Genomic DNA, 15,520 nt, shown 5'->3' with positions numbered 1-15,520 from the left:
GAGCAAAATGTTTAGCTGTGTGCACCTTTTATTCAAAGCAACCCATGGCTAGTGGAAGTGAAAAAAAGTTTTTCTCCCCTCCTTTTGGTGAATCCCCAGGGCTTTTTTTCCCTTAAGGCACCATAGATGCCCAAAACCAGAGGAAACTGGAACCTCAGAAAAGAGAAGTGTTCACATTGGCAATCAGGTGGGGGCCAACAGAATTTTAATGGGTTGTCAAACGTTGCATTGTCAACTCTACATTTTCAATCACAACTTTTTCTGTTACTGAAACTACAATTGCAACTAAGCCATCATATTTATTAAGATTAAACTTCCCAATGATAACATTTTGGTGATGGAACTGAGTCAAAAAGCCACACGGAATACTGTAAGTGTCTAGTGAGCCTAGTCTGTGAGTATAAGGACATAAAAAGTAGGGAAGTTCAGTTAAAATCTTTTTTGGGAAAAATCATAATGAATCCATGGAATCTATGAAACAATGAGATTTGATACAATAAATACAATACAATAGATAAAAGGTAGGTTGGTGAATGGCTGAGAAGGAAAGAATGAGGCAGAGAAAGGGGAGAGGATGTGAGGCAATGCGATTCATTACAGTGATACTCAAATATGTTCTCAAGGCAATAATTTTTTAAAAAATTAAAAACAATTAGTATATTTCCACAATTTGACCTAAATTTTGCAAACATTAGCACTATGATTCCCCTTCCCCAACATGTACCTGTTTAAGCAACCAAGCCATATTTAGAACACACCAATACTTGCAATGTGTTGTGCTCAGAAGATGATGGGACCAGTATCACTTTAGAATTCTCCCCTGTTCCCATCTGTAGTGGGCTATAGGGAATTATGGATGGTCAGAGTTTTAAGTCTTCTTCTCCTTTCCTCTGGAACCCAAGGGATGATCCCAAGAACACAAGTATAGAAAAGTTATCCTAGAATTGTTAGATGAGAAATCTGGCTTTACTTCTTCGCTGCTCACTTAGCTTGGTACCACAACAGAGGATTTGCTGCTCATAAGCTACATTTGTATGGCTCAAATACTTCTCATCTGCAGTCCAGAGCATCGGTTTTGCTGGTTTCCGCCATAGGAGGTGGAGAAACAATTGGGCTGCATCTCATTCCATTGAAATGAGCAACAGTGACTTATTGTTCCAGATAGCGAGTCAGCAGATGCACAAATATTGAAGGCCATTAGGTGCAATATTGATTGATGTCAACAGGTAACCAAGAAGCCTGATGGGCTGCGTTTTTACCTTTTTTTAATTAAATGGATGTTCTGGGGGGGTCTTCCATTGGCTAGTCTGTGATAAAGCTGCATGGATACAAAGAGTAACAAAGACTTGCTTCTCAACAGAGATTTGGTAACTTTCATGCCTGAAAGCATCCATTTTCTGTCTGAGCCCCCAAGAACCTGCTAAATGCCATCACTGATCTTACAATGCTTTGATTGAAGTCCTTTTTTTCTGATAGAAATTGTGCTCATTACAAATTTCCATCTGTCAAAGTTTTCAGTTCCATTTCTATTAAACTATTTGTGCCTTTTCAAGTGGCCGTTGTATAATTAAATCGTACATATTGTAAAATTGTACATTGTACAATCAAATGAAAGAACATGAGACCGGTTGGCTCTTTCAAGCAGCTGTTCTTCATATACTGATCTCTCTTACAGTTTTATGCTAAACAAAACATTACATCTGCAACGCTGGTCCTCTATGGGACATTCTTCCTACCTGGAATACTTACATAATAATATTGTCGAAGGCTTTCACGGTCAGAGTTCATCGGTTCTTGTAGGTAATCTGGGCTGTGTGACCACGGTCACACAGCCTGGATAACCTGCAAGAACTGACTTACATAATAAGTTATATTGTTTAATGTGTGGTATTTAATTATGAGAGGATGTGGAATGGTATAGTATAGCCCAATTTTGAAAGATCTCAGAAGCTAGGCAAGGATGGTACTTGGATGGGAGACCACCAAGGAAGACTATACAGAGGAAGGAAGTGGCAAACCATTTGCCTTGAAAACCTATGGGGGTCATCATACATCGGCTACGACTTGATGGCACTTTTACGCACGCACGCATTTAAGTATGATAACTCCATTAGTGACCTTGAATGCCATTCTCTAAACAAGAATATTTGCTTCCGACTCTGTCGAAAGTGAGATGTCAGAAAAGCACAATGTTCTTTGTTCACTGACCTTTGGCAATAAGAACCTATACATTGGGGACCCTCAACCTTGTGAGGTTCTGGGGCATTAGGACCTTTTTGCCTTCTCTCTTCATCTCTGGCTTTTCAAAATATATGAATTAATTCATATTCTGTTGTTGTTTTCATTTCAATTTCCCTCAAAGATAAAGCTAGTGCTGCTACTAAAATATTCTGCAAATTTCAGGCTATTGTATCCATATTAAAGCCCCTTTTGGGCTTCCTTCCTTCCTCTATTGTCCTCACTTGGATGGTAGAAGAGTTTAGAGAACCTTTTTGTTCAGATTCCAGCCTGCTTTCAACCTCCTATGTTGCAGATATAGTGGAGAAAAAGTTAAGGAAGTCTTCTGGTTAAAAATTTGTGATACTACAAAGCTTAAATCAAATTTTATGTGATATTAACGTCAACTGCATCTGTATGCCAAAGATCACAGTTGTTAAAATCTACTATATGTGTATTGGCAAACTATGGATGAAATAGTTACAGCTCTTAGGTTTATCCCATCTAAAACTATTTCAATGGCTTGCTTTTCTACTTTCTCCCTCACTTGTAGTGTTATTTACTTCATCGTGATTCGAACAATATGGGTTAAGAGCAGAGCTCATGCTGTGGTTGTATCTAACTGTTCCGGTAAGTGATTTGAAAATCAAGTTCTGATCCTGTTTCGAAAATATTTCTTAGTTGTGTTCAGACCTTCAGAAGGAGGGAAGGCTGAATTCATGCAGGGGTTGGAATGAGACTCCACTCATTCAATGGAAATTTCGCTTACATGTGGACAACGGCTGAACAACTGGGAATCTTGGAACTATTAGTAAAGGTCTAATTAGACATAGAGAGCCTGTCTTTGTACAGTTATACATATGTAGGGCTCTGTGCAGATTTGTCAGTGACGTGGATAGTAAGCCCAGTCCAAATGCTCCCACACATAGGTTTAGATTTCTCCACTTTTGAAGGTTAGAATGGAACTACAATTGTGCAAGATTCAGGATGAATTAAGCAGAATTTTCGTTTGGATTTATGCAGTTCTGCTTCAAAGTATTTTGTCACCCCCCCCCCCCCAGCAAAGTAGCCGCTTAGCTTTCTCCAGAGCCAACATTAGTAGGGTCTCAGATGGCAGCTGCATGGGTCCAGGAGGCAAGGCCCATCATCTCCCATCTCACCAGTGGCTGGGAGCAAACTGAACCTCTGCAGTAGGCTGGCACCCTCTTCACCATGCCATCCCAAACTGTTGCTTGGATGGCTTGGCCAAAAAGCCATCCAAGGGTCAACACACCATTAATAAGGAATTTTATCTTATGATCATTGTCTTGGCTAGAAGAGTTGGTTTTTATACTCTGCTTTTCTCTTCCTTTAAGGAGTCTAAAAGCGGCTTACAACCACCTTCCTGTCCCTACAACAGACACCTTGTGATGTAGGTGGTACTAAGAGAGTTCTGAGATAACTGTGTCTAGCCCAAGGTCACCCAGCAGGCTTCATGTGGAGGAGCAGGGAATCAAACCTAGTTCTCCAACTTAGAGTCCGCCACTCTTAACCACTACAGTGGTTCCCAACCTTTTTTTGGCCATGCCCACCTAAGCATCTCTAAAATCCTGATGCCCCCCTGTGACATTGTCACCAGCTGACCACCGTGTACATTCTGATTTTAATTTTTTAAAATGTATATGTCACAATATATATTTATATAGTGTATATGAGGCCCCTAGAACCATAAGAAATGCAAAAAATTCACTGTTAATAACTCATTCTTGAATTGCCCCCCTTAAAAATCAAACTGCCCCCCTGTGGGGCAGGTGCCCCACGTTGGGAACCACTGCACTACACCATGTTGGCTCATCTAGTATTCCAGTATTGAATATTCTGACCTCTACTTCCAATATGAACCTATGAAGTCTTACGTTGAATTAGACCATGGGACCATTCAGCTCTGACTTTTATCAGCTTCATGAGGTCTTCAACAGAGGTCTACTTAAGATCCTTTAAACTGAAGAACTGGAGATTGAACCTGGCATCTTATTTAAGGAAAACTCTACTAACTGAGCCATAGCTTCTTATCAAGATATATTAGTTAATCATTCCCAAATATGCGTAGTTCTGTTGGTCCATAAAAAAAAGCTTTCCATTAAGATCTGAGGTTTAACCAGATTCTAAATACAAATCTCTTAAAACAATTATTTCTAATCACTACCTTTTGGCTGATATTTCAATGTTCTGTTCCAGTCAGGATGAGAAATAACCAAGTTGAAGTAACTCACAAAAATACAACGTATGTTACAGTAACGTTCTGCCAACCAACCAAGAATGATATATTTAAGTATATTTGATGCTTTTATGCAGCTGTTACTTGCCCGAAACCTAAGGGAATGTTAGCTAATTCAAAGAAACATACAAGATTGGCAAGTGCAACCTATATCCCAATGGCAGCCATCTGTTGGAAGCTTTATACAGAATTTACTTTGATTCAGAATGGGCTTGGGTTAACTAATTTATCCACAAACACATACCCAAAAAAACTAGGAATCAGTTTGTTTTTGAGACTTTCAAGTTTTGTCTCATCATGACATCCTCAGGAGGGAGCCCTGCCAATCCTGCCAACCCTTCTGGGAGCTCCAGCCCCCTTCTCCCAATTCCTTTCCCTCAAAACATACCTGATGGTAACAGGGACAAGGGGGCCTCACCCATGGAAAGTCTTCATGCTGGGGCCTCCATTATGTCCTAGAGCACTTTGGTACCAACATCCTGTACTCCTGAAACCTCAGAAAATGTATTTCCCAGGGCTCCCGAGTCCTTACTAAGGAGTGGGACTTCAAGAACCCTGAGAACTATATTTCCCAGAGTTCCTAGTGCTCAGGATACTGTTGGGCATGCTTGCAACAGTGCCCCTGGGCACTAAGAGTCTTGGAAAATATAGTATGAAGCCCTCCTGCCATCCTTAATAAGAACTCAGCAGCTCTGGGAGTTAAATTACCCAAGATCTCTAGCCCCTGGGATGCTGCTGCGTCATTTTCTAAGATAGTATGAAAGCCATCTTTAATTGGGAAGCTGTTCCAATTACTCCAAGACAAACCCGCTTATCTGGCATCATTCCAGTTGATGGAATGTCAAGCTTCTCTGTTGTATATGATCAGCTTCTGACAGTGCGGTCAGGGTCCTCAGAAATGCACAATTAGCTCTGTCATACTCAAGCACCTAAGGAAGTTTTGGACATGTTTATCAAATAACAGCTCCTAGAGTTGCATAGCAACCCACTTTTGGAACTAAAGGGAAGATTCAAAAGTGGATTGTGATTTGTTACTATTAAAAAAAGAAAAGCTTAAATTCCTCTGCAATTTCGATGCATCCAAAGATGTTTTTGGATTCAGGTCTGCTATAAAGCCATTTATTTGCTAGGGATTTTAATAAACTCCCTTCTTAGGGAGCTGAGTTAATGGGGTTTAAAATTTTGTATTTTTATATTTGTATTTGGGGAGGGGCTGTGGCTCAGTGGTAGAGCACCTGCTTGGCATGCAGAAGGTCCCAGGGTTCGATCCCCGGCATCTCCAGTTAAAGGAACCAGGCAAGTAGGTGATGTGAAAGACCTCTGCCTGAGACCCTGGAGAGCCGCTGCCAGTCTGAGTAGACAATACTGACTTGGATGGACCAATGGTCTGATTCAGTAGAAGGCAGCTTCATATGTATGTTGGTATTGCAAGCTGCCATGAGCTACAAGAAAAAGGTAGGACATTAAAATTTGAGTTGGATGGATGGTGTCCAGGGAGGAATTTTCACTGGTTAGAAAGCTGACTTGATCCTCTTTACAATAGTTATTCTTTCCCAAACTCCAGGATACTCCTTCAAGCATTAAAGCTCATAGCACTGTAAGGAAGCAGAGTATAATGATCATCAAGATCATTTGTTGATCTAGTCTATACATGAGACTAGAGCCGAACTGACAATATGGTCAAACAAGTTCTTACCAGGTTGGTTCTCATTGTTCTTATTCGGAAATAATAAGAGAAAAAAGATGATCAAAGTGAAGCCAACATAATTATTCTAACTGCTCTGACCACACAGTTCCAGTGGGACTTTATGTTTCATCAAGTTACACCAATTGGCCTTCAGTTGATAAAGTAGATTTACATCAGCAAGAGAAATTTTAGATCAATGCTTCTAAAATGTATCATGTTCCATCACTGAAATACCTTTTAATCAAATGAACTCTGCCAAAATGGTGTAGTAGTTAAGAATGGTGGACTCTTATCTGCAGAACTAGGTTTGATTCCCCACTCCTCCACATGAAGCCAGGTGGGTGACCTTGGGCTAGTCACAGCTCTCTTAGAGCTCTCTCAGCCCAACCTACCTCATAGGGTGACTGCTGAGGGGAAAGGAAGGGAAGGAGATTGTATGCCAGTTTGATTCTCCTTGAAAGTGTCAGGCTGCTATCTCGGTTTCAGTATTGTTTCTGTGTCGGTACTGTACTGTCTAGCCTCAAGGCCGACCACACATACCAAGGCCTGGGAATACTGCTCCTGGGAAAGTTGACTCTGTCTGTGTATGCTGTTATTGTATAATCTCCCGCCATTTACTGCCTTATATTATCGTTCGGCTAGTGAGACTCTCATAGCTGCCATAGTTCCCTGTATGCACTGTATTGCCTTTTTGACCAGTAAAAGCCATCTGCTTGGATTCTATATGACTCTGTGGTGATTTCTGGTTCGAAGGGTCAGGAGCTCACATTATGGCATTATTTTCGCCCGACCCCATACTCTCACTCCTGGAAACAGAACTTTTACCGCGCATTACGGCGGAGGCTGCCCTAAGACTTGAGAACGCCAAAGTTCTTGTGGATAAGGATGCCGCCGAAGCGGCTAAGGTCGCAAGAGAGAGAGAGGTTGCTGAAGCAGCCAAGGCGGCAGCAGCAAGGGTTAGGGATCGGGCGAAAATGGATACGCGCCCCAAGGACACTGTACAAGGGCTATCAGGTCTGTCTTTTTCCCCGGCGTTCGTCCCGTCGCGCGCGACCCAACGCGCACGCCGTTTGGCTGACCGACGTCGAGACTCAGGAGAGTCTGAAGACGAGGATCTTTATGGAGATAGCTCTCAATGGGCCACGAGCTTCCGGACCAGTAAACCTCATCTTACTGGTGGCCCAAGTGAGGAGGTTCACCTCTTACGAGCCCAGAATCGGGAGCTCTCCGACCGTGTTGATCAACTCCAAGACCTAATGGAACGTATGCTTCAGGATAACAGGCAATTACAACAAACCCTGATAGCCCAGGCACAGCCCGTTCCGATACCGGGTCAGGGGGTGCCCATCCAGCCACCCCAACCACCCGCTAATGTGCCTGCTCCACCCTTGCCTCCCGGAGCTCCCGTTGTTCCTCCGCCCGGACCACCCGTGCAACCGGGCCAACCTGCGCCCGGCCCTTGGAAGCAACTTAAATTGAGGACTACGTACGACGGATCTCTCGAGACTTTGCCTTGTTTCTTGCATCAAGTGGACAGTTATATGCGAGAACAAGGACAACTTTTCCCCACGGAAGATAGCCGGGTGCGTTATGTAGCTTCCCTTCTGACAGGTAAAGCAGCTGACTGGATGGTCCTCCAGTTTGACACCCGCTCTCGAGCTATTCGTTCCCTCAACAACTTCATGACTGCTCTGAGAAGGAGGTTTGAAGACCCCTTCTTGGGGGAAAGAGCCAAAACGGAACTCTTACAACTAAAACAAGGCTCTGCTACAGTTCGAGAATTTGCCGATGAATTTCAACGACTGGCAAGTAAAATTGTAGGTTGGCCCGAGACCACCCTAATTCATCATTTCAGGGAAGCCTTGCACCCTGACGTTCTGAACTGGTCATACATGCGGGGCGATCCCGATACCCTTGAAGACTGGATTCTATTGGCCGAGGAAGTGGAAAGCCGTCGACGCTTTATTTCTCTAGTCCGTCAAAAGCACAAGGAAAAAAGCACCCAAAAGCCTCAATCCAAGGCACCACCGCCCGTCCCACGAAATCCTCCACGTCCGCCCCAGGAACGTGAAGCCCGATTTCAGAGAGGTGCCTGTCTTACTTGCGGAGAAATGGGCCACTTTGCAGCTGTTTGCCCGCACCGCCATGAATTATTTCGTCCCAGCACGACAACCCGCGCCAGAGGTCGTCCACCACGCAGAGGCACCGCGGCCACCCGCAGCGCGGCTCCAGGAAGACCCACACCCTCTGCACTCCATGCCGGAGACCCAGCCTCCCTGCCTACTACCTACGACCCCGCCGGGTCTCGGATTACAAGTGCCCCATTGGGGGACAACTTTCCCTCTTCGGATGAGGAAAATCCTTGGAATTCTCCAGCCTTAAACCTGGAATCTCCCCTCGACTTGTCAAAAAACGGCTCCGGTCTGTGGTGAATGGAGCGTCTCCACAGACCTCTCAGGATCCTCCTGCTAAACCGAATGCTCCTACCAAAATCAAAGAAGTGGACTCCACCGTCTACGTGGATGCAGTTTTACAACACCTTAACGGTGGCCCACAACTACCCGTCAAAGCACTAATCGACTCCGGTTGCTGTCGCACTCTCATAAGCGAAGCCACTTTTGCTGCACTCAGAGCCGAATCTGAGGCTTTACCCGCCCCTGTCCAATTTGCCCAAATGGACGGGAGCCATTTCCAGGGGGGTCCAGTTGATCACCGCACCATAGGGGTAGCAATGGGAATTGGCTCCCACTGGGAGCAAATAGACTTCACTATAGCCCCTATCCGTTTTGAAGTGGTCTTGGGTATTAACTGGATTAAAGGACATAGTCCCAGTATTAACTGGGAAACAAACACTATCTCCTTCGCCAGCCCCATGTGCGATCAGCACCGACAGAACTTTGCGCTGTTATATCCGCCCGTCCCAGCATTGGCCTCCAATGTCCCAGCACTTCCAGTCCTACCTAACGTATATCGAGACTTTGCGGATGTCTTCGACCTTAAAGAATGTGATACCTTACCCCCCCACCGGGCCTCGGACTGTACAATTGAGGTGGTCAAGGACTGCACATTAACCAAAAGTAAAATTTACCCTATGAGCGCTTCCGAGCGCACTGTTCTCCGGGACTTCCTTGACAAAAACCTCGCCAGAGGGTTCATTCGCCCATCGAATGCCCCGAACTCGGCCCCCGCGTTTTTTGTCCGAAAAAAGGAGGGCGACCTTCGTTTATGCATTGACTTCAGGAAACTCAATGCGGTTACCCAAACCAACGCCTATCCTATCCCATTAATATCTGACATTTTGGGACAGTTACAGGAGGGCCGGGTATTCTCCAAGTTAGACTTGGTAGAAGCCTACTACCGAGTCCGCATCCGCGAAGGAAATGAGCACCTCACTGCCTTCTCTAGCTGTTTCGGTATGTATGAATTCCTCGTGATGCCGTTCGGATTAAAAGGGGCCCCGGGGGTCTTTATGCAACTCATCAACGAAATCCTTCATGACTTGCTATATCGCGGGGTGGTGGTTTACTTAGACGACATTCTTATTTATTCAAAAACCATGGAAGAGCATGTAACTCTAGTCCGAGAAGTTCTGCAGCACCTGCGCGACCACCAACTCTTTGCAAAACTGGCTAAATGCGAGTTTAATCAAAGCCAGCTCACATTTTTAGGATACATAATCTCCCACCAAGGTCTTCGCATGGACCCTGTCAAAATCCAAGCCGTTCTCGATTGGACTCCCCCCACCAACCGCAAGCAAGTGCAACAGTTTTTGGGATTTGCGAACTTTTATCGAGGGTTCATTCCTAACTTCGCCCAAGTGGCCCTACCCATTACTGATCTACTAAAAACCAAAGGGAAAGCAAACACAGCTACCTTACCCTCCGCAAAAATCCTGTGGACTGATCAATGCCAAGCCGCGTTTGTGGCTCTCAAACGCCTCTTCACATCCGAACCCGTACTACAGCACCCGGACCCAAACCAAATGTTTATTGTGCAAGTCGATGCCTCCGATGTAGCTATGGGAGGGGCCCTCCTCCAGAAAGGTCCGGATGGCCTTCTTCACCCATGCGCTTACTTTTCGAGGAAATTTGCGCACGCACAATTAAACTGGCCCATTTGGGAGAAAGAGGCAGCGGCCGTTCACCATGCCCTGACTCTATGGAGACAATTCTTAGAGGGGTCCAATATCCCCTTCGAGGTTTGGACCGATCACAAGACTCTAGCTGCCCTCATGGGGTCCCATAAACTATCAGCAAAACAACAACGTTGGGCTGAATTCTTCGCTCAGTTTCGTTTCGTCCTAAAGCATGTTCCTGGGAAGCAAAACGTTCTCGCAGATGCCCTCTCCCGGTTGCCACAATACCCGGTAAAACTCGAGAGACCAACTGACTCTCTGTTCACCCCTACGCAAAGGGGAGCCCTTCCTGTACTGGCCGTGCAAACTCGCTCTCAGCAACAAAATCCCAGATCCAGTTCTCCAGCACCTCCAACCCGAGCGGCTACCCAACCGCCCTCGCAACAACAACGAACCGACGATTGCACTCCTCCAACCCCACCGGCTGCCCTACCGCCTACAATCTGCGCGCCACCGCACGTAAGCACTACCCCCATAGCTGGTCCTAAGACTACTATAGCCGGGGGGGGGTTCCCGCCAAGGTTCCCATCTCCGAATCCTTTTTAAATACCCTTCGGGACCACTGCCTTTCTGAACGCTCCACTCACACCCTACCCCCTGGGGTAATGGAACAGGGAGGCTCATGGTACAAAGACTCTAAATTGTATGTACCCAAGGCACTTCGAAAAGACGTTTTACACTTAGCTCATGGAGTAAAAACAGCTGGACACTTTGGATTCCTAAAAACTCTCCACTTATTGCGCAGACAATTTTGGTGGGGGGGAATGCGTTCCGACGTTGACTCTTTTATTCGCAGCTGCCCTGTTTGCGCCACAGTGAAACAATCACAAAGCAAACCCCCGGGGCTACTGCAACCTCTAGAAACACCCAACAGACCATGGGAAGTGATTGCTATGGACTTTATGACTGATCTCCCTCTCAGCGGGGGAAAAACTGTATTATGGGTTGTTACTGATTTGTTTTCCAAGCAAATCCATTTAGTTCCATGCGCAGGGATCCCCTCTGCTCAAAAAATGGCCCGCCTCTTCGTGACACATATCTTCAAATTACATTCGTTTCCGCGCAAAATAATCTGTGACCGCGGCAGTGGCTTTGTTTCCAAGTTTTGGAAAGCATTTCTCAAGTTGGTAGGGGTTGAACAAGGATTGTCTACTGCATACCATCCTCAAACCGATGGTCAAACTGAACGTGTAAATGCTGTCCTTGAATGTTATTTACGCTGTTATGTAAACTACCACCAAGATAACTGGGTGGAACTGTTACCTTTTGCAGAATATGCCTACAATAACGCTGTTCATCAATCTACAGGTTTTAGCCCATTCTATGCAGTGTATGGACAGGATTTTGGTCCTGTTACTCCCAGAAATAATGTGGAGGGGGAGGGAGATCCTGACGTTGCTTCCTGGACACACACCCTCCGTACCACTTGGCCTTGGCTCGTTAACAATCTCGACCGAGCCAAGCGCAAATACAAAGCACAAGCTGATAAACATCGTTCCCCCGGGGGCGAACTGCGAGTGGGTAAATTGGTCTATCTTTCCACCAAAAACCTACGTTCCACCCGTCCGTGCCTTAAACTCAATGCTAAATTCATTGGCCCGTTCCCGATCACACGGGTCATTAATCCTGTCACAGTGGAACTAGCTCTCCCGAAAACCCTGAGGCGTGTGCATCCCGTTTTCCACATTAGCCTCCTGAAGCCCCATACGGCCTCTCCACAATGGCATCCCGATCCGCCCCCCGAACAGCCCATTATGGTGGGGGGGGGAAGAGCACTTCGAGGTCTCCAAAATCCTTGACTCTCGTGTTCACCATGGAAACCTACAGTATTTGGTCCGTTGGAAACACTTCCCCCCTGCCTACGACGAATGGGTTCGCGCACGAGATGTCTCCGCCCCCAAACTAATCGATACCTTTCACACTGCCTACCCGGACAGACCGTCCCCCTTACAGACTGGGAGGGGGCCCTAAGGGGAGCAGGATGTCAGGCTGCTATCTCGGTTTCAGTATTGTTTCTGTGTCGGTACTGTACTGTCTAGCCTCAAGGCCGACCACACATACCAAGGCCTGGGAATACTGCTCCTGGGAAAGTTGACTCTGTCTGTGTATGCTGTTATTGTATAATCTCCCGCCATTTACTGCCTTATATTATCGTTCGGCTAGTGAGACTCTCATAGCTGCCATAGTTCCCTGTATGCACTGTATTGCCTTTTTGACCAGTAAAAGCCATCTGCTTGGATTCTATATGACTCTGTGGTGATTTCTGGTTCGAAGGGTCAGGAGCTCACAGAAAGGTAGAGAAAATTAGCATATAAAAACCAACTCTTCTTCTTAATATTAAAATGGAAATGTATAGCAATTATCTGAGAAACCAGGAAAACTTTTGTGGATGCATGAGCTCTATACATGTATTATATCCATGTATACTGGGGACCTGGCAAGTGTGGAAACTGGGGGCAAGAACTACCTGTAATGCTTCCAAATATGCACAGTTGCCAAGTTCTCTGAACAGGGGAACAAATCTCTTTTACATGTGCATACAGCTTCCATATGTGGGAACCAGAGGCCTGAAAATTCCACTTGTCAGTTCAGGTATATGAAAGCAGTACATGCATGCAGAAAAGCGACAGCCTATAAGTGATAAACGAGTCAGTATATTGTTGAAGGCTTTCACGGTCAGAGTTCATTGGTTCTTGTAGGTTATCCGGGCTGTGTGACCGTGGTCTTGGTATTTTCTTTCCTGACGTTTCGCCAGCAGCTGTGGCAGGCATCTTCAGAGGAGTAACAAGTCCTTCAGTGTTACTCCTCTGAAGATGCCTGCCACAGCTGCTGGCGAAACGTCACAATACCAAGACCATGGTCACACAGCCCGGATAACCTACAAGAACCAAACGAGTCAGTGTCTGACAACAAAAAATGCTAATATATTCAAATCAGGAAGCAAGTTTAACCCAGTTAACATCGTAGGAAGGAAATTTTCCCTAGGTATCGCATAAAGCTAAGAGCCCCATGGCGCAGAGTGGTGAGCTGCAGTACTGCAGTCCAAGCTCTGCTCACGACCTGAGTACAATCCCAACAGAAGTTGGTTTCAGGTAGCCGGCTCAAGGTTGATTCAGCCTTCCATCCTTCCAAGATTGGTGAAATGAGTACCCAGCTTGCTGGGGGTAAAGGGAAGATGACCGGGGAAGGCACTGGCAAACCACCCTGTAAACAAAGTTTGCCTAGTAAACGTTGGGATGTGACGTCACCCCAAGGGTCAGGAATGACCCAGTGCTTGCACAGAGGACCTTTACCTTTATTGCATAAAGGGGACAAGCTAAAATATAATGTGGTAAATCCTCTATAGCAGAGCCACAGACGCAAATACATTGTGCTAATGGTACTTTATTATCTTGTCCATCCAGTACTGTAGTTTGCATCGTCTGAAAATGTAAAGATGTGAAAGCCATTCTGAGCTTTCAGATTGAGATGTTAACTAGATATTTGGTTCTGAAATGGTCTTTTTTAAAAAAATTAACCCATGGAGGAGACCTAGATTAAAGAATTAATGAACTATCAACCAGAGCAGCACCCTTGTATACCCAACTGTGCAGCATAGAGCTATCTGCTGAAGCACCCAGCAGGTCATCAGGGATCGGAGCCCCAGCAGTGGTGGTAGCCTCAAAGGGCCCCTGAATGCAGAGCCATTGGCCCTGAAGATGTTGCCAGTGTTCACTGGGGCCATTCATGTCATCTTGCTCCTGGTTGGGGCACCAGTTTTGCCTTCCAAAAGGCAGCTGAACTAAATAGCTTTTGCTTCCTGATCATGTTTTGCAAGCCATGTCATAGAGCTGCCTGTAGGCATCCAAATACATAATAAAGGGGTGAATGACAAAAGAGAAAAGTAATGGGACATATTAAGAAATTGCTTTGCATCACTCAGTGGTTTTTCCGAAAGGGATTTGCTCTGGAATGAATAATTAAATCACCGGAATGCAAATCATTCCTGTGTCGGAGCCTCTTACAATGAAAATCCCTCAGGCCATTTGATCGAACTTGAAGAGTGGATGGGGCAAGGCTCCGCATTTTGACTAGCTTATGCACATTTATTTTTCTCCTCTCTGCAGAGGGTAAATTCTGTGCCAGCTACTACACCCATCGGGGACTCATATCAAAGGCTAAAGTCAAAGCCATCAAGTACAGCATGGTAATAATTCTTGGTAAGTGACGACAGTTTGCAAAACCCCTGTAAAGATTTGGCTTGGCAATAGGATGGCCTGTGAAAAGTTTTACTTTTTATTGACTTCATGGAGGGCTCCTGAATGCTGGCACGAATGTCAGGCTTCACTGTCGGAAGTCCCATCCAAATGCAGAAGACTAGTGTACATTTTTAAAAAAATACGTATCAAGAGAGGTGTCTTTAACACGATTCCCTACTGAAGGAACAATTTTGTCCTCCCATCTGTTGTTTAGGCTTTGCTCTGTGTTGAGTGCCCTTCAGCACTTATAACCCAAAGAGATATAATTGCAAAAGGTGAAGAGATGCTTCCACTGACTCACAACTGAGAGGCAGAGTCGTGGAATTTTTGCATTTTGCCTGGTGTGCTTTAGATGAGCCATTTCCTCACACTGCCGAAGCCCACTTTTGCAACAATGAAAACATGCCTTCTGGGCACCGTGCTGTTAGATTCTCTGCTTGCCAGCACCATCAAATCCTGTCCTTTCCACCATAATTTTTCTGTAATAATAATAATAATAGGTGTGTATTCTATTCCCCTGAGCAGCAGGACCCTTTTTCTGTGTTCTTTCCAAGTTCCTGGAATCTTTGCTACTTTTAGAAACAGCAAAAGAGAACTTTTGCCAAAGAGGGACTCCTGTCCCTCCATGTGATAGTGCCTCCAGACCACCTAAGAAAAGCCCTGCTGGATCAGACCAAAGCCCATCAAGTCCAGCAGTCTGTTCACCTAGTGGCCAACCAGGTGCCTCAAGGAAGCTCACAAACAAGACAACTGCAGCAGCGTTATCCTGCCTGTGTTCCACAGCACCTAATATAATAGGCCTGCTCATCTGATACAAGAGAGAATAGGTATGCATCATGACTAGTATTCATTTTGACTTGTAGCCATGGATAGCCTTCTCCTCCATAAACATGTCCACTTCCCTCTTAAAGCCTTCCAAGTTGACATCCAATGGGCTAATTTGATTGGTAATCTGCTGAGTATTGTACAAGTAAGGACAAGAAATC

At 45.4% G+C, this 15,520-nt stretch overlaps 1 protein-coding gene across 1 annotated transcript in view; it reads left to right on the top strand.

Annotated features, from left to right (window-relative positions):
• Positions 1 to 15,520, top strand: part of NPSR1 (neuropeptide S receptor 1) — an 81,835-nt gene that overhangs the window by 58,278 nt on the left and 8,037 nt on the right. Inside the window, exons 6-7 of the mRNA XM_056857048.1 lie at positions 2,771 to 2,847; positions 14,403 to 14,495. Coding sequence (XP_056713026.1) covers positions 2,771 to 2,847; positions 14,403 to 14,495 — 170 coding nt within the window. The remainder of the gene's footprint in view (positions 1 to 2,770; positions 2,848 to 14,402; positions 14,496 to 15,520) is intronic.

The sequence above is a fragment of the Euleptes europaea genome, chromosome 11 (genome assembly GCF_029931775.1).
Source record: "Euleptes europaea isolate rEulEur1 chromosome 11, rEulEur1.hap1, whole genome shotgun sequence".
In the NCBI taxonomy this organism is placed as follows: Eukaryota; Metazoa; Chordata; class Lepidosauria; order Squamata; family Sphaerodactylidae; genus Euleptes; species Euleptes europaea.
This window is presented reverse-complemented; position numbering and strand designations above follow the sequence as displayed.